We start from the raw sequence: 26,465 nt of genomic DNA, 5'->3' as shown, positions 1-26,465 counted from the left end.
ACTAACTTTGCCTCTGAAATATTTCTACAATTCATTCCTTTGTCTAGATATCCCATAAAAAGCTCAAATTCAAAATATTCAAAACTGAACTCATTGATTCCCCCTCAAATCTGCTTCTTTTCCTGAGTTCTAGCAGGATGTTATCCTTATCCACTCACTGTATGTTGCCAAACATACATAGAACTTAGGCATCATGGTTGATTTCTCCCTCCCTTCGCTTTCCATAACCAGGTAACCACCAATTTCTGATGTTTGGCCTCGTTTGCTTCTTAAATCTACTCATTTCTCTCCATTCTCATTATGATCATCTTTCACTTCCTGTAGTAGTATCCTAAATTGATAGTTTTCAGCCTTCAGTCCCTTTGGCCTCTTCTGCACAATGATGCTGAATCTGATCATGGCAGCAACTTCCCTCTTCCCCACTCTCCGTTTTCTAATTGTTTGATTTTTTGTGTTTTAACTGCAGGCTACAAAATCTAGGAGGGGGCCATAATCTGTTTACCCTGGTCTCCCCTGCACCTACCACACTGTACCTGGCACATAATAGTTGCTCAATAAATACGAACCTGGACCCATCCCTTTTCTGATTACAGGTTATTTATAGTGAGTAAATTTGTAACATGTTCTACATGTATCGGACCTTTGGAGGCACAGAGTGTCATGATACGGTTCAGTGTTGTCCAAACTGGAGGCCTTGAAGGAACGCTGTGAGACACTGCAGCATAATGTACCAAATGAATTGTGTAGGCAGTGCACAAAAGGATGTATATCCCAAGGCATCTTCATAACAGGGCTTAAAACTAAAGTCACCCTCAACGCTCTGGGCAAATATTTTCCCCTTTCTGGACCTCTGCCTCCTGATCTATAACATGAGCGCATTGAGAGAAAGGCAGCAAACTTCAAATCCGCGGCAGGTACGAGGAATAATAGGCCGATGCGTAGGGTTTGACGCGTGCGCGGGCGGGCGCGGGCGCGGGCGCGGGCGCGGGCGCGGGCGGGGCGCGGGGCGCGGGCGCGGGCGCGGGCGCGGGCGCGGGCGCGGGCGCGGGCGCGGGCGCGGGCGCGGGCGCGGCGCGGGCGCGGCCGGCGCGGCGCGGGCGCGGGCTTTTCCGGCGCGGCAGTCCCGGCTGTCCTCGGGGGAGGCGGGACTAGGCCGATTCCCGCGGCTTGGCCCAGCCATTGGCGGGCTGTTTGAATGACGGAAGTGACGGGAGGTCGGCGATGGCTGCCCCGCAGGCGCACAAACGGCTGTTGGGAAGCTGGTGGGCCCCTGGCGCCGGGGCCTTTTCTGTCTGAGCTGTGATTCCTGACCCCGGGTTTCTGGTTCACGGGTGAGTGACGGACGCGCCTGCTTCCCGCGGCCCGGCCGTGCAGAACTCCTTAAGCCCCGGAACTCGAGGTGTGCTCCTCCGGAAGGGGATGCCTTGAAGGCCCCGGGCCCTGCCTGGGGTCGGGCTGGCGGCGGTGAGGAGTTGGGGGACTGGAGATGCGTCCGGACGCAGACCCGCTGCTTGCTGCGAGAGGCTGCTCCCGGACCTTAGGCGCGTGTGGCCTTGCGCCCCCTCCCGGGGTGCTGTCGCGCGAGGTCCTTGGGCTTGCGAATCGGGGGCAGCCGGGAAGGCCTCCGCGGTTGCTGCTGTAAACGAAACGCTTTTCGGTGCGTCCTGCCCTCCCTTCCCGCGTGTCAGCCGCGGACTTGGCCTGAAACCTTGTGCCGGTTTAAGAGCACTGCCTGCAATTGTTTCTTGCAGACAGCGTGCTCTGTTTTGGTGTCTCTCACCTTTAATTTCTCAGGTAGTAAGTCCGGCCGCAAGCTGAGCTTTTAAAACAGTGGGGGAACGTTTGAGTCTTTAATACTAAAACGGTATTAGCAGTTTCACATTCATTAAGTCACGTAATCATCAGAACAACCTTTTGGGGTAGATGCTGTGATTTCCAATATACTTTAAGAAAACGAGACCAAAGTAACGTAAGTGACTTGGCCAGTGTCTTCCTGCAGTAAATGGCCATGATGAGTCTTGAACGCAAATCTTCTAGGGCTTGTATTTTGTGGCTACAGTATGTGCCATTTAATCCTCGGGACAAATCCTTAAAAGATAAATTAGTATCTCTGTTACTGGATGGTATTAATACGCAGAATTTAAAAATCCATATTGATAGGAATAAATGATTTAATGAATAAGAGAAGGAGCAGGGGAAACTTCCGTACAGTAGGATTGCGATTGGTAAGTGTAGGAGGAAGAATGGAAATAGAAAATGCTTTTTGGCAAACGCCACAGTTAATGTTTCAAACAGCCATCAGTGGTTACTCAGGAGCAAACGTATAGTAAGGAACATGATACTTACATATATAGCCTCAACTGTCTCTCCACCAGATACTTAACAAAGGAGAAGCGGAGAGACCTGGTAGACACGACCCAACCAAGTGATCAAAATTAACATCAGCAGCTGGCAGTAAGACATGTTAACACAATTTAATACACTGAGAAAGGTCGCATCATCACTTTTGCGGTGTTCTTGCCAAAAATGCATACTCTTAGTGCAACTACAAGGAAAGATTAAGTGACTCCATATCGAGGGACGTTCTACAAAATAACTGACCAGTAGTTTAAAAAAAAAAAATCAAGAGGTTGAAAAGAAAGGCACAGACTGAGGAACTGTCCCAGATTAGAGGAGTCAAAGGAGGCATTACAATTTCAGCAGTGGTGAAAATGTAGTTCACAAACCTTCAGCTCCCGTATTCTGAATTCATTTGCATGGCTGCTTCTGGCCAGTGGCTGAACATGGCATGGACATTAAGGCAGGCCTATTCCTGAGACACAGGGACTTTCGCTTAAGAACTCCTCAGAGGTCTTACTGAATCAGTCTCTTTAGGCTGCATGGCGGTCATCTGCCCAAATTTCCCTCTCTCCATTAATTGTCAAATTGGCATGGAAGTCTGTCTGAAGTGCTCCCAGCTTTTACTGGCTCCCTCCCATTTTACCTCACACAGGCATCTCCTAACAAAATCTTTGTGGGTTTAATCCTGTCTTGTCCTCTGCTTCTTGGAGGACCCAGAGATCTACAACTGTTGAAAGCAGTGGGTTGTCCTTGAATTGGGTCCTGGTTCAGAAAATGGACATTAGTGGAGTACTTGACAAAATTTGAATAAGGTCTGTAGATTAGTTAAAAGTATTGTGCGAATGTTAATTTCTTGGTTTTGGTCGTTGTGCTGTGATTGCCACTTAGAGGAGCTGGGGAAAGAGTACAGTATATGGGAATTCTAAGTCTGAAATTACTTACAAATAAGTTAAAAAATTAAGAAAATTATATGCAAGAGAAAAGTCACTCTATCACATCTAAGGCGGTAAAAGTAACCTATGTTTTCCTATGCTCCTGAAGCAAATAAGATGAGAAATACTCAAAGCAATCTGAAAAAATAGTGTCACCCCCCCCCCGTCTTTTGAGGTTTAACTTAGAATAAAGTATAACCATCCAAGTGTAACATGTGAGGAATTTTTACATATGTATACACCTGTGTCATCATTATACAGATCAAAATACAGATCATTTCTAGCACCCTTGCAGGCTCCTTGTGTCCCATCCTAGTCATTAACCTACAGAAAGATGACCCCCTATTTTAACCTCTCTAATCATAGATTGGTCTTGCTTGTTTTTGAGTTTCATATAAATGGAATTTTGTAGTGTGTTCTCTTTTTTGTCTTTTTTCCCTTGATACATTGTGAGATTTATCAGGTTTTTATATGAATTTTCAGAGACCTTCAGAAAAATTGTGAGGACTGAATTTAATCTTGCTCATTTTTTCTTTGTTTAGTACTTCCTTGTTCATCAGTCCCCACTCACAAAAAAATACTGGTTTAAGCCAAAATTTCCTCATTCCACATGTTTTAGCATGTCAGAAAGTTAGGAGCCATATGGAATAAGGAAACCAGACTCTTCCTTTGGATCTGCCAACAGATCCTGTCGCTTAGGTCAAGTCCTTTAACCCAAAAGGCTTTTTGATTCTTCATTTGTAAAATGAGGAAGACAGGGTCGCCTGGGTGGCTTAGTTGGTTAAGCATCTTTAAGCGGTGGACTCTTGGGGTGCCTCAGTCGGTTACGCCTCTGACTCCTGCTCAGGTCATGATCTCACGGTTCATGAGTTCGAACCCCGCATTGGGCTCTGTGCTGACAACTCAGCCTGAAGCCTGCTTCAGATTCTGTGTCTCCCTCTCTCTCTGCCCCTCCCCCACTTGCACTCAGTCTCTGTCTCTCTCCCTCTCTCTCAAAAATAAACAAACATTTAAGGGGCCAACTCTTGATTTTAGCTCAGGTCATGATCTTGTGAGATCAAGACCCCTGCATCAGGCTCTGCACTGACATTGCAGAGGCTGCTTGGGATTCTCTCACCCTCTCTCTCTCTCTGCCCCTCCCTCGCTTGCAAAAAAAAAAAAAAAAAATGAGGGAGACAGCACTTCACCTACTGTTATCAAGGCCCTGTGAATATCAGATAAATGGGATGCATTGGAAAAGATTTTCAAATGCAAGCCGTTATTTCTTTTTGGACTCAGAGTCCTATTAGATAACTTTAAATCCTCCTAGCCCAAAACAATATCCATCCATAGCATGTGCAATACTGCCTGGTAGTTATTTGTTAAATTAGTTTGAATATTAAAATAAAACGATAACCTCTGTCCTTCAGTTGTTAGGAATCTAGCTAGAAAGGGCACACTGTAGGGGCGCCTGGGTGGCGCAGTCAGTTAAGCGTCCGACTTCAGCCAGGTCACGATCTCGCGGTCCGTGAGTTCGAGCCCCGCGTCAGGCTCTGGGCTGATGGCTCGGAGCCTGGAGCCTGTTTCCGATTCTGTGTCTCCCTCTCTCTGCCCCTCCCCCGTTCATGCTCTGTCTCTCTCTGTCCCAAAAATAAATAAAAACGTTGAAAAAAAAAAAAAAGGGCACGCTGTAATAGATGAAAAACTAGAGGAAGGTAATACGAAGACAACATTAGATTGGTCCCCATGTGTGTGTAAAGGTAATATTCATCATAGGTGAGCAAGTCAGGAATGGGGTGGTGGGTGGGTAAGGCAAAAATTGATAGAGTCTCATGAAGAAGTGGGTCATAAGCTAACTTCCGAAAGCTCTGAGTATCCATGTTACCACCTAGGGTGGAGAGTGACAACACCTGGTCAATGGCATTAGAAGAGTAGATCTGAGAACCTGAACACCTGACTCATCCAAACAACAGAATTATCCTCAGAAAATTTTTAAATGGTTGTTGATTTTTAAAAAAAATCACACCATAGTAATTATTAAAGAATTGTTGAAGGTTGATGTGATTCCATATGATACAGTGACACTTGGCGATCAAGTTATACACAGCAGACTGAGAGTTGAATCTAGGGAGCAGGAGCCTTTTACAATTACAGCAGTCTTGCTGGTTATGAACAAGTTATCAGCGTTCTCGAGTGTGACATTGTAATTGTGAAAACATTTATGCTAACACATTTTTTTAAGTCTTTGTGCTTTTTTTACATTTAAGCTAGGTAAACTCTGTAAATCTTGATCAGAAGTCAGGTTCCAGATACTCTAGATAAACACACTGCTGTAATGGGGGAAAACGTTTCCAAGTAAATGCTACTTGTAGATATAAATCGACTTAGTCTATCTAAATTTTTTTTTTCATATGTATATAGTCCTTTAAATATGAACTGTTAAATACATTTTAAAAATTGTTCTAATCTTTGCTACCCTATTTTAATAGACATTTTTTTCTTTTCTTTTTTTAAATTCAGAATCTCTAAAGTACCCAGAAATGAAAAGAAAGGTAGGGAATGCTGGCAAGCTGAGATTGAGTCCTAATGAGGAAGCTTTCGTTTTAAAGGAAGATTATGAAAGAAGACGAAAACTAAGACTGCTGCAGGTAAGATTCATTTAGAACAATGTTTCAAATTCTTTGTCTTCCCCAAATTATTAGTGGGTTTATAGTAGAGAGTTCTAAATGTTGCATTTAAAGCCCTTTTCTGGGGCGCCTGGGTGGCTCAGTCAATTGAGCATCTGATTTTGGCTCAGGTCATGATCTCACAGTTTGTGGGTTTGAGCCCCGTGTTGGACTCTGTTGACAGGTCAGAGCCTGGAGCCTGCTTCGGATTCTGTGTCTCCCTTTCTCTCTGCCCCTCCCCTGCTTGTGCTCTGTCTCCATCTCTCTCTCAAAAATGAATAAACATTAAAAACATTTTAAAAAATAAAGCCCTTTTCTGGCTGTACAAGAGCCCTGGTTCTTGTGTATTAACTAGTTTTGGAAAATTCGAAAAATAGGCTGTAATAGTAAACAGATGAAGAAGAGTTTGAGGTTAGGGATTATTTGACTTGATAATTATTTGAAAATCATTCTTTAGGGGCACCTGGGTGGCGCAGTCGGTTAAGCGTCCGACTTCAGCCAGGTCACGATCTCGCGGTCCGTGAGTTCGAGCCCCGCGTCAGGCTCTGGGCTGATGGCTCAGAGCCTGGAGCCTGTTTCCGATTCTGTGTCTCCCTCTCTCTCTGCCCCTCCCCCGTTCATGCTCTGTCTCTCTGTGTCCCCAAAAAATAAATAAACGTTGAAAAAAAAAGTTTTAAAAAAAAGAAAATCATTCTTTAAACATTTTTTAAATTGTGTGTTATTGATGAGGATTCGAGTAGGAAGATTAGAATGGCTTTGAAGACTTACTGGAAAGATTATTAGCTGCTGCAACAGACTGATTAAGAAGTTGTAGATTATTCTTTTCTAGAGGTCTTCTCAGAGTAAGATATTTAAGTCCTCGTGAAGCGTGTTGTAGGTGCCATTCTGTCTAGAATTGGGGATGATGTACCACAAACATGGACTTCTCATCCAGCTCTATCTGTATTCACCTGGGCTAGAAATTTTGTTGATCATCCTTACCTTTTTAACCTCTTATAGGTTATTAAAATGACCATGGTAATCCTGTTAGTGCTTAGATTGGAGAGGAGAAGATAGTAGCTAATGAGTTAGAACTTTAGAAGTAGTCTTGAGGGTTTAACTTCTTACATCACTTGGATTTTCTGCTTTCCGTAGGCCTTACCTAATATAAGGATATTCAGGAAAATTGATATACCTGAGGAGAATTCATTTAAGTTCCTATTTCCAAGTAGCTTTTCAGAAAACTTGAAGTAAGCCTCTTTTCATATAATCTGTTAAATATGCATTCTTTAGGTTCGAGAACAAGAAAGGGATATCGCCTTTCAGATAAGAGAAGATATAAAACACAGGAGAAATCAGCAATTCGCCCGTTTGGCAGAGGAACTAAGGACAGAATGGAAAGAATCACAAACTCAGAAAATAAAGAACTTGGAAAAACTGTATTTGGCAAGTTTAAGAAATATGGGAGAGGGACACCAACAAGCCAAAGAAAATGTAAGTGAACACTTACTGACCGCCTGTCTGGTAGTAGTGGTTAAAAGTAAGTTACAGTTATTCAATGTTGTCTGGTATGAATGTTTGCACGCATAGAATTTATTTGGGGCAGCCTAAACTTATGTTTTCTACAGTCTTTTTTTTTCTTTATTTAAAGTGGTTGGCATACAATATTTTATTAGTTTCAGGTGTACAACATTGTGGTTCAACAATTACCTTATGCGGTGCTCACCCTGATAAGGGTAGTTACCGTCTGTCGCCTACAGAGTTATCGCGATAGTGTTGATTATATTCTCTATGATGTATTTTTTCATTCCTGTGACTTATTCTATAGTGACAAGTTTGTACCTCTTAATCCCCTCCACCTATTTCACCCATCCCCCACCTACTCACCTCTGGCAACCACCAGTTTGTTCTCTATATTGATTAGTCAGTTTCTTATTTTTTTATTTGTTCATTTGTTTTGTTTTTTTAGATTTCACATACCAGTGAAATCATAAGGTATTTGTCTTTCTCTGTCTGAATTATTTTACTTAGCACAGTACCCGTAGGCTTTCCATGCTGTTGGAAATGGCAAGGTCTCATTTTTTTTTTTTTTTTATGACTGATATTCCATTGTATATATACATACACTATAGTTTTTTTATCCACTTATCTGTCAGTGGACACTTAGGCTACTTCTGTATCTTGGCTATTATAATAAATCTGCAGTAAACATAGGGGTACATATATCTTTTCAAATTGGTGTTTCATTTTCTTTGGGTAAATACCCAGCAGTAGAATTACTGGTATTTTTTATTTTTAATTTTTTGAAGAACCTCCCTACTGTTTCCACAGTGACTGCACCAATTTACGTTTCTACCAACAGTGCACAAGGATTCTCTTTTCTCTTATATCCTCACCAACACTTGTTGTTTCTTTTTGATACTCGCCATTCTGACAGGTGTGAGGTGATACCTCATTGTGCTTTTGATTTGCATTTCTTTAATTAGAGATGTGGAGCATCTTTTCTTGTGTCTGTTGGCCAGCTGTGTGTCTTCTTTGGAAAACTGTCTAAGTCCTCTGCATATTTTTAAATTGGATTATTTGATTTTTGTTGTTTTGGGTTGTATGAGTACCTTATATAGTTGAGATTAATGCCTTATCTGATATATCATTTATCGGTATCTTCTCCCATTCAATAGATTACCTTTTCATTTTTTTATGGTTTCCTTCACTGTGAAAAAGCTTTTTAGTTTGATGTAGTCCAGTTGCTTATTTTTGCTTTTGTTTTCCTTGCCTAAGGAAACATATCCAGCAAAATAATGCTGAGGCGGATTTCCAAGAGATTACTACTTATGTTTTCTTTTAGGAATTTAATGGTTTCAGGTCTTACATTTAGGTCTTTAATCCATTTGGGGTTAATTTTTGTATCTGGTGCAAGAAAGTGGTCCCGTTTTAATCTTTTGCATGTGGCAGTCCAATTTCCAACACTATTGAAGAGACTGTCTTTTCTCCATTGTATATTCTTGTTTACTTTGTCACAGATTAATTGACCATATAAACATGGGTTTATTTCTGTGTTCTGTATTCTGTTCCATTGATCTGTGTGTGTGTTTGTGTCACTACCATACTATATTGATTACTATAGTTTTGTAATACAGTTTGAAATCAGCAAGTGTGATGCCTCCAGGTTCCTTCTTCTTTCTTAAGATTGCTTTGGCTATTTGGAGTCTTTGTGATTCTGTACAAATTTTAGAATTATTTGTTCTAGTTCTGTGGAAAATTTTGTTGGTATTTTGATAGGAATTGCATTGACTCTGTAGATTGCTTTGGGTAGTTTGGACATTTTAACAATATTAATTTTTCCAGTTCTTGGACATTGTATACCTTTCCATTTATTTGTGTCATCTTCAGTTTCTTTCATTGGTGTTTTATAATTTTCAGAGTATAATTCTCTTCACGCCTTGGTTACATTTATTCCTGGGTATTTTATTCTTTGTGATATAATTGTAAATGGGATTGTTTTCCTAATTTCTTTTTGTCCTACTTTGTTATTAAGGTACAGAAATGCAACAGAATTGTGTATATTAATTGTGTATCCTGCAGCTTTACCGAATTCATTTATTTTAATAGTTTTTTGGTGGAGTCTTTAGGGTTTTCTATATGTAAAATCATGTCATCTGCAAATACTGACAGTTTACCTGTTCCTTTCCAGTTTGGATGCCTTTTATCTCTTGTGTGATTTCTGTGGCTAGGAATTCCAGTACTGTGTTGAATAAAAGAGTAGCCATCCTTGTTTCTGATCTTAGAGGAAGCGCTTTCAACTTTTCACCATGGAATATGATGTTAGTTGTGGGGTTCTCATAAATCGCCTTTTGTTATGTTGAACCCATTTTGTTGAGAGTTTTTGTCATGAATAGATGTTGAATTTTGTCAAATGCTTTTCCTACATCTGTTGAAATTGATCATATGGTCTTTATTCTTCATTTTGTTAATGTGCTGTATTATAGTAATTGAGTTGTACTTTTTGAACATCCTTCATTCCTGGTATAAGTCCTATTTGATCATGGTAAATAATTCTTTTAATGTATTGTTGAATTCAATTTGCTAATATTTTGTTGAGGATTTTTGCATCTATGTTGATGAGGGATTTTGGCCTATGATTTTTCTTTTCCTGTAGCTTCTATCTGGTTGTGGTACAGGGTTATGCTGGCCTTATAGAATGCATTTGGAAGCATTCCTCCCTCTTCTATTTTATGGAATAGTTTGAGAATGGTAAGTATTAATTCTTTTTTAAATGTTTGGTAGAAATTCACCAGAAGCCATCTAGTCCTGGACTTCTATTTTGGGGGAGTTTTTTTTTTTTTATTATTAATTCAACTTTAATGTTAGTAATCAGTCTGCTCGTGTTTTCTCTTTCTTCCTGATTCAGTCTTGGAAGATTGTTTCTGGGAATTTATCCAATTTTTTCTAAGTTGTCCATTTTGTTGGTGTATAATTTTTCATAGTAGTCTTTTCTAATTCTTTGTTTTTCTGTGGTGTAAGTTGTCTTTCAGATTTTATTTACTTAAATGCTCTTTCTTTTTTCTTGATGAGTCTGGCTAAATGTTTCTCAATTCTGTTTATCTTTTCAAAGAACCAGCTTAGTTTCATTGATCTTTTTTTTAAATCTCTATTTCATTTATTTCCACTCTGATCTCTGTCCTTATTTTTACTAACATTTGGCTTTGCTGCTTCTTGTTTTTTAGTTCCTTTAGGTATAAGATTGGTTATTTATTTGATATTTTTCTTGTTTCTTGAGAGAGGCCTGTATTGCTTTTAACTTCCGTCTTAGAACTGCTTTTGCTGCATCTCAGAGAATTTGTGTTTCCATTTTCATTTTTCTCTATTTTTTTATTTCCTCTTTGACTTTTTCATTGACCCATCTGTTGTTTATCTTTAGTGTGGTTGTTTTTTTTTTTTTTTTCTTACCCCCAGTTTTTTTCTTGTAATTGATTTCTAGTTCCATACTGTTGTGGTCAGAAAGGTGCTTGATATGATTTCACTTCTTAAATTTAATGAGACATGTTTTGTGGCCTAACATGTGATCTATCCTGGTGGATGTTCCATATGAACTTGAAAAGACTGTGTATTCTGCATTGTTGTTGTTGTTGTTTTTGTTTTGTTTTTTAGACAGAATGTTTTCTCTCTATATTTTAAGTCCATCTGTCTGGATGATCTATCTGTATGTAAGTGGCTGTTAATATTTACTTTATATATTTAGATGTTCCTATGTTGGGTGCATATATGTTTACAGTTGTTACAGCCTCTTTTCATTATGTAATGCCTTTCTTTGTTTCTTGGTATAGTCTTTGTTTTAAAGTCTGTTTGTCTGATAAAAGTATTGTTACCTGGCTTTTTTTCCCTATTTCTTCCATTTGTATAGAATATCTTCTTCCAGCCTTAACTTTCAGTCTGTATGTGTCTTTAGATCTGAAGTGGGTCTCTTGTAGGCAGCATGTAAATGGGTCATAGTTTTTATCCATTCACCCCATGTCTTTTTTTCTTATTATGTTTATTTATTTTGAGAGAGCGTGAGCGGGGGAGGGGCAGAGAGAAAGGGAGACAATCTGAAGCAGGCTCCAGGCTCTGAGCTGTCATCACAGAGGGGCTCCAACCCGTAAGTTTTGAGGTCGTGACCTGAGCCAAAGTCAGATGCTCAACTGACTGAGCCAGGCACCCCAGCACCCCATGTCTTTTTGATTGGAACATTTCGTTCATTTACATTTAAAATAATCATTGACAGGTATGTACTTACTGCCATTTTGTTATTTTCTGGTTGTTTTTTGTAGTTTTTCCTGTGTTCCTTTCTTCCTCTCTTGCTCTCTTTGTGTTTTGATGACTTTCTTCAGTGTTATGCTTGGATTTGTTTCTATTTTGTGTGTCTATTAGAGGTTTTTGGGTTTTGGTTATGAGGTTCATATATAGTATTCTGTGTATATAGCAGTCTATATTAAGTCGATGGTTGCTTAAGTTCAGACATTCTAAAAACACTAAATTTGTACTCCCCCTTTTACATTTTATGTGTGGTATAATATTTTACATTGTTTTGTTTCATGTGTCCCTTAACTAATTATTGTAGATATAATTGATTTTATTACTTTTATCCCGTAACCTTCATACTAGCTTTATAAGTGATCAACCAGTGGAATTTTTTCCTTTCATAGTTTTCTTGCTTCTAGTTATGGCTTTTTCTTTTCCACTTAAAGAAATCTCTCTAACATTTCTTGTAAGGCTGGTTTCAAGGTGATGATCTAATTGTTGATGTTTTAATTGTGTATCTTGGTGTGAGCCTCCTTGGTTTCATGTTGTTAGGTCCTCTGTGTGCTTCCTGAACCTGGAAGTCTGTTTACCTCCCTAGGTTCGGAAAGTTTTCAGCTATTGTTTGTTCAAATGTGTTTTTCTGTTCCCCTTTATTCTCCTCTGGGACCCCTGTAATGTGAATGCTATTATGCTTGAAGGTGTCTTGGGTCCCTTAACCTATCCTCATTATTTTTATTATTATTCATTTTTATTTTTGCTGTTTAGCTTGGGTGCTTTCCGCTACCCTTTTTTCCAGCCAACTGATTCATTCTTCTGCATCCTTTAATTTGCTGTTGATTCCCTCTAGTGTATTTTTCTTTTTCTTTTTAAGTTTATTTATTTATTTTGAGAGAGAGAGCATGAGTGCAGGAGAAGGGCAGAGAGAGGGAGAGACAGAATCCTAATCAGGCTCTGCGCTGTCAGCAAGGAGCCATGCACAGGGCTTAAACTCCCAAACTGTGAGATCATGACCTGAACCGAAATCATCTTCACCAACTGAGACACCCAGGTGCCCTGTGGTTGGTTCTTTTTTATATTTTCTATCTCTTTTTTAAGTTCTCACTGAATTCATCTACTCTTAAATTTGGTGAGCTTCCTCCTCACCATTACTTTGAACCCTTTACCAGCTATATTGCCTGTCTCCATTTTGTTTAGTTTTTTTTTTTTCTTTCTATGGTTTTGCCTTGTTCCTTTTATTTAGAACATATTTCTCCATCTCCTTTTGTCTGACTTTCTGTGTATGTTTCTGGGAATTAGGTGGAACAATTCCCTCTCCTGGTCTTGAGGGAGTGGCCTTATGTAGGAATGTCCCCAGAGTAGACTGAGTGTGCCCAGCAGCTATTGCTGGCCAGCTGGAGCTGGTGTGGTCATAGCCCAGGGGCCTGATGCGCTGTACTGCAGGGCTGCCCTGGCACAAAGACTGAACTGGAGCAGGCTGGGGTTCCTGGGGTGCTCCATGCTGGGGCTGCCCCAGCAGATCTGCCTCAATTTTTTATATATTAGTATAATTTAATAATCCTGCTAGATGCATTTCCTAATAAGAATCACTTATTAGGAAAGTAAAATCTGTCTTTAACATATGATGTTTAAATTGGAAGTATTCTCTTCCAGTACTTATTTATCTGGGTAAATAAAATAACCTTCTGAATCAGAAGTTGTTTGTTGCAAGCATTTTGGACAGATTTCATTGGGCTGAATGCAGATTTCCCATTTATGATTCTTCATACCTCTAAAACATGTATAGTGGAATATGTATACACTTGGATTTCATTCACAAACAGTAACAGTTCTTTGATAACTTTCAGAAAGACAAAGTAGAACGTAGTATTTAAGACTGTTCCCAAGCCATGTGTTGTTTATTGTGATTTATGGTTGGAAAATACTAGATTGTGGTCCCAGATACAGTCGCACAAAATAACCAACCTGGTTCCAAAGAAGGAAGGTCTTTGATATCAAACAATTAGTGAAGAAAATAAACATCCTTGATGTATGTGACAATGATATGTGGTCCTTGGTCCCTGAGATTAGTCTGTTTTTAGTAATAAATAGCCTTAGGATTGTGACACCTGATTTTTGTAGTTTTATTTATGCCGTTAACTTTGTGCTTTAAGTGCAGTGTTTCCTAAACCTCAGTCATTTGAATACCTTTGTGATTTTTGCCCTGGCTGGCAAACCACCCATATTATTTGTTTGGCATGTTAATCTTGTTTAACATAACATTTTAAGTAATATATATTTTTAGGAACCTGATTTGAATGCTCTGGCACAGCGGGCAGCAGAAAGAAAAAGAAAAGCAGAAATGAGACATAAAGAGGCTCTGAAATTACAGAAAAATCAAAAAGAAGAACTAATGAAACAAAAAACCTGGTAAAATAATGATTTTTACCATATTTTCCACTGAAACCGATAGGGCTAGAGGTAGAGAATACATCGGATACTATTTAAACAGATATTAAATATAAGTCATGTGGTATATCAATTGATTTGTTCAACTTGGTTTAAAAACAATGTCTTGGGGGGCTCCTGGGTGGCTGAGTCGGTTAAGCGTCCAGCTTGTGATCTTAGCTCAGGTCTTGATCTCAGGGTTGTGAGTTCAAGCCCCATGTTGGGCTCCATGCTGGGTGTGAAGTCTACTTAAAAATAAAATGAAATAAAAATAATGCGGTGGGGGTTTGGTTTGCCTAGGTGAGCAAATTAACAAATGAGCTTTCTCTTCTAGTATGACTTTAGCAATTCCTTAGTTTCTGGAAAAATGTATGGCTAGTTCAGAACGAATGTCCCCCCAAATCTGTCTGCCTCCGATATAAAAAAAAGAAAAATCAGTGCAGTTAAGAGCATGGAAAGAGACTCAGACTATTGACAAATCATTTAATGTGTATTTTTGCATGTTTTAAAAGTGATGGAGCCTCTTACTAGTCAACAGTGCTCATTTTATACAGTGGCCCACCTTTATCAACATTTCTAGTTTTTTTACTCTAAATCATTGTAAATTAAGAAGCATTAGTTTGTTGGGTCAGTTTCAGCGTAGGGCTTTATGTCTTTAGCTACACCTCTTTTACTTGTAAACATGTTCTTACATGTCCGTTGTGTAGAGACTTTTTATTAAACTACATATTGAGCCTGTGGGATCCAACTGGAGGATTTCTTGAGATCCTCTGCCTTTTATATTTTAGACCTTAAAGGTTGTGCTATAATATTACCTGGGAGATTAATTTAGGACATCTCTTGTTTTTTTCAAGGCATATAACAGCTCGAAAGGAAGCATTACTTGTGGAAAAAGAGAGATCTGCCAAAATTACAAGTCTGCCACCACCACCTCCAACTCTTTTTGAGGTGAATTACTTTGAGTGTTGAGAAGAACTGGCTTATAATAATTCTTTATTATTAGAATTCAATGCAGGTCAAAATTTCATTTGTTTAAACTTAATTTTTAAATTTGCAGGTAACACACGTCTAGAGTATTTAAAAATAATCCTAGATACTTTTTTTACTCCTTCTTTAGTATATATCTCTGATGTATAAGGATTTTTTTTAAGCACAGTACTAATATTCGTGATATCTAATACCCAGTCTGTATTCAATTTTCAGCAGTTGTCTGTATTTTTTTTTTAGTTGTTTCAAAAGCTATGTTTTTGATTTTTAAAAAACTATAAATGGTTTGGTCTTTTTTAAAAATGCCCTTTATTTGTTGGGGGGAAAAAACTGGATTATTTACCCTGTCAACTTTTTACATTCAAGATTTGGGCATTGTAAATGGTTAGCCTCTTAGAGGTAAAGAAGTTTGGTTTAGATAAATTAATAAATTTACACGAGATTACATAAAGTGGATGAGAGATGTCTATTTCTCTGTGGGAGTAATATGTGTGCTTTTGTGATTTGGAACTTATTTTAGAAAAGACAAAGTGGAAATTAATTTTAAAAGGTATTGGTTCTTTTGTTTTACAATAGTTTGTTGTAGTTATTGAAATGGCTGTTTGGGTGATTATCACAATTACAGTTATTTTTATCTAAAAAGTAGAAATTAAAAAACCATTACATACAGGGCTATCTAATTTCATTGCATATACAAGTATATCTTATGTAGGTAAGATCAGCAGAGGTACCAGATGTTGGCCTCTTAAGGCTTTGATTTTGTCAGCCTTCCTGCTTTTATGTGGAGCCATCTGCCATGTGACATTTGATCCAAAAGATTCAAATGGGAGCATTTCAGATTTCGTTCGCTCCCTCAAGTACCGCCTCCCTCAGTACCTCGTTAAAACACAAGCAGTATTTTATCCATGATGCCTTTTGATTACTTTTATTGTAATTCCTGATGTTCTAACAAGTCAGGGTCAAATACTTACAAAAAGCAAACAAAGCATTATCTGTGTAAGTGATTTGACAAATAGGGATTGTATGCAATGTGTAGTTGTACTTTTCCCCCTAACTTTTTATTACGAAAATTTTCAAAATACAGAGAAGTTAAAAGGCAAGTACAGTACAATGAATAGCTGTTTACACCTATATGTGTGTATAGATTTCAAAGAGTTGTGTGTATAAATGCATACATTTGAATATAAATTGTAGCATATTTTATGCTTCTTATAAGAATAAGGACATTCTCTTATGCAATGACAGTATCACACTAAGGAAATTAATATTGATTTTTTATACCATTTAGTATATAGTCCATAATTAAGATTCTCCAGTTGTCCCTAAATTGTTTTACTTTACAACTTCGTTTTATGTTTGTATTTATATTTGTATTTACATATGTATAAAATCTATTGTCAAGTTAGCTTATAGTGTATACAGTGTGCTCTTGGTTTGTAGAAACAACTTCTTTCTTTTTTAAATAGGATTCCAGTCGGGCTTCACCCATTGCTTCTGCGTGTTTTGTCTTAGTCTCTCTCAATCTAGAACATTCTGTCACTCAACCCTACTCAATTTTCGTATTTCAGACTTTTTGAGGAGACTAGTTTCTTATATTCTATTTGTCTCACTTGGTTATGGTGGTGAATACAAGACACCTCTATTAAACAGGTATATTTTGCTCTGTTCAGTTATCAAGTAATCTGGGAGGTGATACTTTGGCACCAGACAGGTGTCTATCATCCATCTACGTTTATTCACTGTCTTACTTCTGTTTGAAAAAGGACAGCTTTCTCATCACTGGGCGTCCACCACCATAACCAAGTGCTCAAACTTAGAATCCGTAATAAGAGAGCAACTTGCCATTATGTACCTTCTGATGTGATGCAGTAAACTACACAGCATCACCAATTTAGTATTCTTGCCTAAGTATACTCTAGTTTCTCAACCTATATTCCCCATTAATAGAAATACAGTGAATGATTCTCATGTAAGAAAAATGAATAAGAATAACTGGTTAGATACAAAATTACTTTTTTTTTATTGGGTTCAGCTTTAATTGAAAATACTGTTAACCTAATAATCCATTGTCTACGTTCCTTTTTCAGAACATTGAATTAAAGAAAACTTCTCATGTGAAAACCAGTAGTTCTACCTATCATCACCTCCACACTTTTGTGAATAGAGAGATGGACACAAACCAGGTGATTGACTTATTGTTGTTCATGATCCTCACTTTATTTCTGTTCATTGAAGTGAGTTATATGTGTAATTTGGCACTATACACATAAGCATAAACTATAGGAAAACAACTACCAATGTCATCACCAAAGAGTAATGTGATTCATACATTAATGAATTCATTGTAGCCTTTGTATATATAAGTATATACGCATACTTTTCTTTTTTTTTTTTTTAATTTTTTTTATATGTAATTTATTGTCAAATTGGTTTCCATACAACACCCAGTGCTCATCCCAACAGGTGCCCTCCTCAATGCCCATCACCCATTTTCCCCTCCCTCCCACCCCCTATCAACCCTCAGTTTGTTCTCAGTATTTAAGAGTCTCTTCTGGTTTGCCTTCTTCCCTCTCTGTAACTTTTTTTCTCCCCCTTCCCCTCTCCCCTCGTCTTCTGTTAAGTTTCTCAGGATCCACATATGAGTGAAAACATATGGTATCTGTCTTTCTCTGCCTGACTTATTTCACTTAGCGTAACACTCTCCAGTTCCATCCACTTTGCTACAAAAGGCCATATTTCGTTCTTTCTCATTGCCAAGTAGTATTCCATTGTATATATAAACCACAACTTCTTTATCCATTCATCAGTTGATGGACATTTAGGCTCTTTCCATAATTTGGCTATTGTTGAAAGTGCTGCTATAAACATTGGGGTACAAGTGCCCCTATGCATCAGCACTCCTGTATCCCTTGGGTAAATTCCTAGCAGTGCTATTGCTGGGTCATAGGGTAGATCTATTTTTAATTTTTTGAGGAATGGGACCCCCACTGTTTTCCAGAGCAGCTGCACCAGTTTGCATTCCCATATACGCATACTTTTCAAAACATAATTTTTATAGGCATCATAGAGTTTATTTAACCATTGTTCTTTTGTTCATTTCTTTTTGCTTCTGTAAATAATGCAAACATAATAATCTTGTAAATTTTTGTGTATAATTCTGAGGTATATTTAGAATAGACTCATGGAAGAGAAATTATTGGATCCAAATTATAACATTTGATACAGATACTTGATATGGATCATTAAATTGCCTTTTAAAAAGTATCAGCAACATATGAAAATGGGCATCTTATCATACCCTTATCTATTCCCTTGTATGGATTATTATGGTTTAGAAATTATTGCCAGTCTCAAGAGTGATAAATGGTAATCCTTGTTATTATAATTGCTATTTCTTTATAACTGGATTTTAATTTCTTTTCATGTTGGATATATTTGGCTACTAAGAAAACAAACTTTCCCAGTACAGCTTTCTTATGAAGTTTAGAGTGCAGCAAGTACACATTTTGGTTAACTACTTATTGGCAGATGTTAAAATCAATATTCAGTTCAAACCTGAGATAGATGAATATTCTCATCATAGAATTAACTTCTAAGAAAAAGAATAAATCTTGATTTGTTTAAAATCGTATTGTTATTACAGCTTTAATAGTATTATAACATAGGGACAGTAACTTCAGTCTGTGGCTAACTTGCTTTTGTGGTTACTATACCACATTTTGCAGTATTAAGTAGATGTTCTCTCTCAAATAAGATTGATGAAGAAAAACATTTTTTTTTTTTTTTTTTACCTAGCTGTTGTATAGGGTACCGCTGATGGGGTTACAGTAAGTTATTAAACTTTCCTCTTTGATAGTAAATAAAAGACCTCTCTCCTCTTTAATTTCTGGATTGAAGATTGGATCAGTACTTGTAGTTTTATAAAAACAGTCCCATAAACTAAAGCATTCTGATATTTGTTTTATTTGCTACTTTATACCATTACTTAGGAAAAAAAAATCTGTCTTTAAACCTTGGGTTTAAAATGTGACAGTGGAGCAGCGTATTTGGTTTTCAGGATAACAAAATTACCTCTGAATTTTCATCTGCATCTTGTTCCTTTTTTTTTTTTTAATTTTTTTTTTAATGTTTGTTTATTTTTGAGAGAGAGATAGAGCGTGAGCAGTGGAGGGGCAGAGAGAGAAGGAGACAGAATCTGAAGCAGGCTCCAGGCTCTGAGCTGTCAGCACAGAGCCCAATGTGGGGCTCAAACTCACAGACTGTGAGATCATGACCTGAGCCGAAGTTGGATGCTTAACCGACTGAGCCACCCAGGCGCCCCTTGTTCCTTTTTTTTTTTTTTTTTAATGTTTTTTAGTTTTGAGAGAAACAGAGCATGAGCTGGAGAGGGGCAGAGAGAGGGGGAGACACAGAGACACAGAATCAGAAACAGGTTCCAGGCTCTGAGCTGTTAGCACAGAGCCCTACATGAGGCTCAAGCTCACAAACTGTGAGATCATGCCCTGAGCTAAAGTTGGACACTTAACTGACTGAGCCACCCAGGCGCCCCTGCATCTTATTTCTTTAGCAGCTTTCTGTAAATAAACAACTTTCATATGTTCAGTCAGCCTTTTTAACATGTACAAGTGTAAGATGTTTCATTTGAATAGCCTGATAAAGTAGTTCTAAAATCCTTTATGTCATAACATTTGTCTTTGGCTTAAGAATGATGAGGTAGTCTCCTGTATCCCCACTTAGAGCCAGTTATTCTCTGAATTATGTTTAGCTACATTTACTTTCTATGCACACAATAAAGAAAAACATGTTTGCGTTTTCTAAATTACTCATGGCCTTCCTTGTGTTTGTTCCTTTGTCCATGACAGTTGCATAGCAACTTGTTAAAAATGGATTTTTTGTCCCTAGAAGTATTTTTCCAGTCAAATACACTGTATTGTTTGCTGTGAGACCCAAAAATGTCTGTAGACAAGAAAAGCAGAAACAGTTGAATTCATCAGTTACCCTGCTGTCCTACTTAAAAAGATTTCTGTCCAAATGTCTGATGTACAAGATGCAGAAGTAGCATATTTAATACTATCACGTTGTGTGCACTGCAGATTTTAATTGATGGAAGAGTTTTTTAGAAACATGTTTTCTAAAAAGAAAATTTGTGTGGGATTCACAGTTTTTGCAAATTTCATGTACCTTTTGAGTTCAGCTGCTAAAAATTTAATCTAACAATTATTTCAACAAGATTTTTGTCTAAATTTTGAGTGTCATTAACACAAGTCTGTAAGGGATTGTCTTCCTAAAGCATGCTTGTAAAATCTTATTTTGAAGTTTGGGCACTCTAACCCTTTATTTTCTTCATATCTTTTATGTACCTCATTGTGTTTGGACTGAATATTGTGAATGTTGTGTATTTTTGAAGTTTTTCCTTCCCTTAAAGTTTTGGTTTAGCAAAATTGACATTCTGCTATTAATTCGCCTTCAAATGGTGTGGTGAATTCCCAAACAACACTTCTTAAAAATGTCATGGCCTGGTGTGTTTGGGTGGCTCAGTCGGTTGAGAGTCTGACTTTGGCTCAAGTCATGATCTCACTGCTTGTGAGTTCGAACTCAGCATTGGGCTCTGTGCTGACATCTCGGAGCCTGGAGCCTGCTTCAGATTCTGTCTCCGTGTCTTTGCCCCTCCACTGTTCGTGCATGCGCTCTCTCTCTCTCTCCCAAATATAAAATAAAACATAAAAAAAAAATTTTAAGTCATGGCCTAAATGGAATGAAATGGTGTTCTTAAAGATTACTTTATTTAATTTTATGCATTTTAATTCCCTAAATAAATTTTTTGGAAATTATAGTATTGATTTAATCTAACCTTTGTTCTGCCTGGTGTTCTGTGTAGATTTGCACAAATATTGATTGACTCAAAAGGGATATAATTTTTCTTGAATTGTGTTAGAGTTTATATGTTTGCCTTTCTTCTAGCCATTATGCACCCACATAAAAGCTTCATTTTCAGTATGAGATAAAAAGCTATTTTGCAAATAGTGCAAGGTTTTCATGCTTGCTGTTGTAGCTGCAACTATAGCTATATAAATTTCCTTTTCTTCTTTAACCACGGTTCTTACCCTGGATTCATTTATCCTGAAATGGCAGGCGAGCACAGCTGCAGCCCGCAATCCGCAGGACATACGAAGCAGTGCAACTTTTTCTTGTAATATCATGACTTTTCCTTGCTTCCTGGGAGTACTTCCAGCATCACTAGTGGTACTTTGTATGGGTCCCATGATGTTATGCAAGGTTTATGACACTGCCCTAATAAACATGATGAAAAATACACAAGAACCACAAGACATCACTCTTTACCACTTTTTACCATATGCAGTTAACTGGAGAGGTAAATTGCTCATGTAGAAATGATTGGTGTCACAGTGTTTTAAGCAGACACAACATTTGTGCTCACTGCAATAGCAACCAGAACTGGCTAAAAAATTAATACAGGGTGCCTGGGTAGCTCAGTCTGTTGCACGTCTTACTCTTGGTTTCTGCTCAGGTCATGATCCCGCGGTCATGAGATTGAGCCCCGCATTGGGGCTTAAGATTCTCTCTCTAAGATTCTCTCTGTCTCTTCCTCTGCCCCTCTCCCCTGCCTCTAAAAAATATAGATAAAAGATAAATAAATAAGGATGATAGTTCAGTACGTGCTACAGTTAATTTTATGCAGTTATGACTTAAACATTAAATCTTTATGTCTGTTTACATTTCTCGACTGTGAGTGCCTCCACATCTGGTGTATAAGTGCTTGTGTGTGTGAGTTTTGATAAATTTTAACTTTTTATATCGGTTATGGTAGTAAATGATAAAATAGACTAGTACCTTACATATATTTTACACATTCATGACATACCTAACTTTTCTTAATATTTTTGATATTTCTAGGCTACCTGCTTCATCTGTGAGTTTTTTCAGATTGTTGCAAATCTCTAAAAATTTTTCGAATATAATTATTGGAAAAAAACCCATGAATAAGTGGACCCGCACAGTTTTATACCTGTGTTGAGTCAACTAAAACAGCTTTCATAGTCATCGTTCTTAGTTCACCTTAGAATTTCAGCATATAAAGTATGCATTTACTATGCTTTTTAAGATGTTTACTTAAAGACACATTTGTAATGCTTAAATCCGTACTTGAAAGTGAACATTCAGGTTCAACAGTAAATCCAGGTTATATACCCTTTCCCCTCCTGTTTGCTACCACTGTTAGCTTGGTGAGATAATAGCTGACTGTACAATCACATAATCTCTGATTATGCACAAGTTTTAGGAAGTCAGAAATTATCTTAAAGTAGCTGTTTTGGTGACTTGGCCTCCCTGAGGTTGAAGTGAAGCCGCAGCTGTTGACTGAAAACCAAAGACAGATCTCAGTGCTTCCCTAAATGACCTTTGAAGCGTGTGGGTTCTTCACTACTAGCTTTGTGAGTGCTGACAACGCTGTTATTTTAATGGAGTTTTGGAACAGAACAACGATGGAGGAATGTGTTTGGAGGAGTATAGTGTAATCTGGCTTAAAGTAAATGAATTTGTTCAACTTTCACTAACAATTTGATATTTTTCATTTATACATACAGTTGATAATTGTGGGCATTTAAAAATACAACTCTTTCTATTTTATATAAGTAGGGAAGTATGATTTTAAAGTTATTATTTAGTTATCACTTTGTTTCACAATTTTTAAATTTTCTGAAATGTACTGATTGACTGCTAGCCAGATCCTCATGTGGCTGCTGAAGAAGAAGTGAAAAGACTGGAAGAACGACAAAAACAAGCAGCACAAGAGAGAATGGAACAGTGTGAAAAGGCGCATGTGCGGGGTTTCCAAGCAATGAAAAAGATCCACTTGGCTCAGGTAAGAATCCTGGCTGTAGACGTACCAATAGGCTGTAGAACTGATTAGTGGACGGGCTCAGAGGTCAGACGTGTGAAGAATGTGAAAGTACACTCTTTGACTCCTGTCTTTGCAAATTTCCCATTTCACATTCAGGTTGGATGAAGCAGTTCTCACTGACAGTAGTATATTGCTGTTCTAACATTTTTTGCAATGATGAACTTATTAAAAGTTTAATATTTTAATCAGCCAAAAATTGCCTGAAGAGAAATTAATCACTTTTCTCATTTAATGAATTGCATTTGTGCTCTGCGAATTTTGGGATTCTGTTTACTAAATATTTACTGAGCAAAGCACTTGCTGACTTTGCAGAGTATTGATTCAGAAGTAGAGTCATGGTTCTTCCTATCAGGGAGCTTTGGAAAAGTGTCACAGAGCTCTAAAATATGTATAATGAAGCCTGGCTTTATAAGTTTAGCTTTACTTCTGTCATGCTTATTATCGTTCAGTGTTTATCCTTATCCTTATCCTTGGAACATAGCAGAAAACAATTCATTTTAGAAGTCAAATGATTTTGGGGCGCCTGGGTGGCGCAGTCGGTTAAGCGTCCGACTTCAGCCAGGTCACGATCTCGCGGTCCGTGAGTTCGAGCCCCGCGTCGGGCTCTGGGCTGACGGCTCAGAGCCTGGAGCCTGTTTCCGATTCTGTGTCTCCCTCTCTCTCTGCCCCTCCCCCGTTCATGCTCTGTCTCTCTCTGTCCCAAAAATAAAATAAACGTTGAAAAAAAAAAAAAATAAAAAAATAAAAAAAATAAAAAATAAATTAAATAAAATATTTAAAAAAAAAAAAAAGTCAAATGATTTTATTTTATGTATTTGACTAATGCATTTGGATGTTTTAAACACTCATGTGAAGAATGAGTTTTTAAGTGCTTCTGTGGGAATTAAAAGCCTTAAAGTGGGACCACTGGGTGGCTCAGTTAGTTAAGCGTTGGACTCTTGATACTGGTTCAGATCATGATCTCACGGTTTGTGAGATTGAGTCCCGTGTTCAGCCCTGCGCTGACAGCGCGGAACCTGCTAGGGATTCTCTGTCTCCCCCTCTGCCCCTCCCCAACTTGCTTGTGCACACTCTCTCTCCCTCTCAAAATAAGTAAATAAACATTAAGAAGAAACAAAAGCCTTAAAATTCATTGGTATAGTTTTAACTGATTCATACACGACCTTCTCAGTTAAATTTTTAGGTTTTTATAAACTGGGAGTAAATTATGACTAAAAGAACTGATTATCTGAATTATTACCAATACTTCTCATCCTAAGACTTAAACTGATAGAAAAAAAAATGTGAAAGGCAATCAAACTGAACACATTGTTCCACAAATGAGTAATGTTTAGTGGTTAAGAAGGTAGACTCCACAGTCTGCCTGGAATTTCTTCTCTTCACTGCTTGGCTGGTTGACCTCAGGCAAATTACCGAACATCTCTGAATTGTTTCATTGTCTGTTTTGAAGATTACATGAGTTTAATAAGCCCTTAGAATTGTGCCTGGAATTTCATAAGCTCACAGCAAATGTCAGTGGTGATGGAAGATGTTAATATAAATGATTCGAGTAGAATAATATGCCGTACTCGCGCTGAGCTAGAAAGAGTATATTCAAAGAACTTTGAAGTTAAATTGAATGGGATTGTTTGAATCTTAATATAAAAAAAATGAGTCATAAAACTTGACATAAGAATAAGAACGAGTAGTGTTGTGGGGCCCCTGGGTGGCTCAGTTGGTTAGGTGTCCGACTTGAGCTCAGGTCATGATCTCGCGGTTTGTGAATTCGAGCCCCATGTCGGGCTCTGTGCTGAGAGCTCAGAGCCTGAATCATGCTTCAGATTCTGTGTCTCCCTCTCTCTCTGCCCTTCCTTTGCTTGCTTTCTGTCTCTCTGTCTCAAAAATAAATCAACATTAAAAAAAATTAAAAGAAAGAATAAGCGTTGTGTCTATTACCACTTGGCGAACACTGTTACACGGCTCTCTCTCTGCCTTTTTGTAGGCTCAGTGTCTCTTACATGAGAATGGTCATCAAAACCTGCAATCATCAAAACCACTGGTAGAGGATTTCCTTTTTCCTGTGTGAACCTTTTTGCTGCAGACCCCATTGTGTCCTGGGATCTCATTTCCTGCTAGTGTCTGTTGTAAATAGTATTTGGCCCCTGCATACCTCTCCAATATTATCTTTTTCCCTTAACCATCCTTGCCCTTGGTACCCTGTCTGTCCATTACCTATAGCAGTGTATTTTCTCCAAATGCCCCATGCCTTCCTCTCTATACCTCCGTGCTGCAGTAATTATTTCTTATGTGTACTCCTCCACCCGCTTTTATCTGCCTTAATCCTCAACTCAAGGGATGAGAGGTCTTCCCTTATCCTCCCTTACTATCTTACACCACTAAAATTCAGTTAGATAACCTCACTGAAACATTCTGCTTAAACTTTCATATTAGCTTACCTTCTTAGGCTTAAAGACCTATAGATAGATCCTGTTTCATCATGGGGATTCACAAGAGTGTGAAGTAACACGAAATATCTGTTAAGCCAGTCACTCTGGGTCTTGGTGCTCCTCTGAGGCTGTTCTATGAGACTCCTCTAGTCTAGGAGTGAGGTTGTGTTCTAGCATCGAGCATGGTATCTGGCTTCCAGTAAACTTTTTTGGAGTGAAGAATTAATGACTTTTTGTGGTAGAACACAGGAGGGGGGTGGGGGGGGAACCCCAGTCCCTGTTCCTCGTGACTTCTCCACTTGGCCCTTCCTGTGAACGGTCCTGTCTAAGGTCTGTGCCTCCACTGGTGTTGATTAAGTCTCTCCGTTCTCGAAGACTCAGGAGAAAGTAATGAAAGAACTCAAACAGCTGCAGCAAGACGACCTGGCACGCAGGAGACAGACTGTGGCACAGATGCCCCCGCAGCTAGTTGAACTTGCGTACAAGCGCAGTGAGATGAAAGAAGACTGGCAGAGGGAGCTGGAATTCGCCTTTGAAGACCTGTATGATGCAGACAGGAGTAAGACCCTTTCAGTACGCTTTCAACAATGCTTTTAGAAGTGTTTGGGTGGGAAAATACATTTGTATTGTTGAAGCAGTCGTTATTTTGAAATGACTTCTCAGTTTGAAAGAAACTCTCAGGGGTTAGACTTGGAAACCATGACGGCCTTTAAATTATATGCTCAAGTTCTTCTTGGTCATTTCAGAATGGAAACATTATCTCTCTATTTCTTTATTGAGAGGTAAAAGGAAACCTGATTTTGCGCCTTGAACCAGAACCTTTGCCTACTGTGACTGATCCGATCCAAGATGAAGAACTGGACCTCTCAATGGAACAAGAAAATTTAGCAGAAACTGAAAACATTCCAGTGACAGAAGCCGAAATAATATGTTCTAGTGAAGCAGACGGTAAACACTCCTGGGCTGAATATTACAATATTTCATAGGAAAAAATGCTAGTAATTTGCCAGTAGGAAAATCTGGTCTAATTTTA

The 26,465-nt window shown here is 38.3% G+C and overlaps 1 protein-coding gene across 8 annotated transcripts in view; it reads left to right on the top strand.

The window, feature by feature from the left end:
• The first annotated feature begins 1,203 nt into the window (after positions 1-1,203).
• The window catches only part of CEP295 (centrosomal protein 295), a 56,261-nt gene continuing 30,999 nt past the window's right edge, over positions 1,204-26,465 (top strand). For 4 of the 8 annotated variants that reach the window (XM_030332980.1, XM_030332973.1, XM_032595051.1 and 1 more), the window contains exons 1-9: positions 1,204-1,331; positions 5,772-5,899; positions 7,190-7,390; positions 13,956-14,080; positions 14,953-15,046; positions 17,173-17,268; positions 22,827-22,967; positions 25,808-25,991; positions 26,213-26,380. In XM_030332980.1, the coding sequence (XP_030188840.1) occupies positions 5,792-5,899; positions 7,190-7,390; positions 13,956-14,080; positions 14,953-15,046; positions 17,173-17,268; positions 22,827-22,967; positions 25,808-25,991; positions 26,213-26,380 (1,117 nt within the window). In that variant the 5' untranslated portion in view covers positions 1,204-1,331; positions 5,772-5,791. Of the gene's footprint in view, positions 1,332-5,771; positions 5,900-7,189; positions 7,391-10,062; positions 10,148-13,955; positions 14,081-14,952; positions 15,047-17,170; positions 17,269-22,826; positions 22,968-25,807; positions 25,992-26,212; positions 26,381-26,465 lie in introns of those variants that run through there. The other 4 variants (XM_032595050.1, XM_032595052.1, XM_030332977.1 and 1 more) reach the window with 4 other exon arrangements.

Source organism: Lynx canadensis, chromosome D1 (genome assembly GCF_007474595.2).
Source record: "Lynx canadensis isolate LIC74 chromosome D1, mLynCan4.pri.v2, whole genome shotgun sequence".
Classification (NCBI taxonomy): domain Eukaryota; kingdom Metazoa; phylum Chordata; class Mammalia; order Carnivora; family Felidae; genus Lynx; species Lynx canadensis.
The sequence above is the reverse complement of the archived record's forward strand: the minus strand, read 5'-3'. Positions and strand labels throughout refer to the sequence as shown.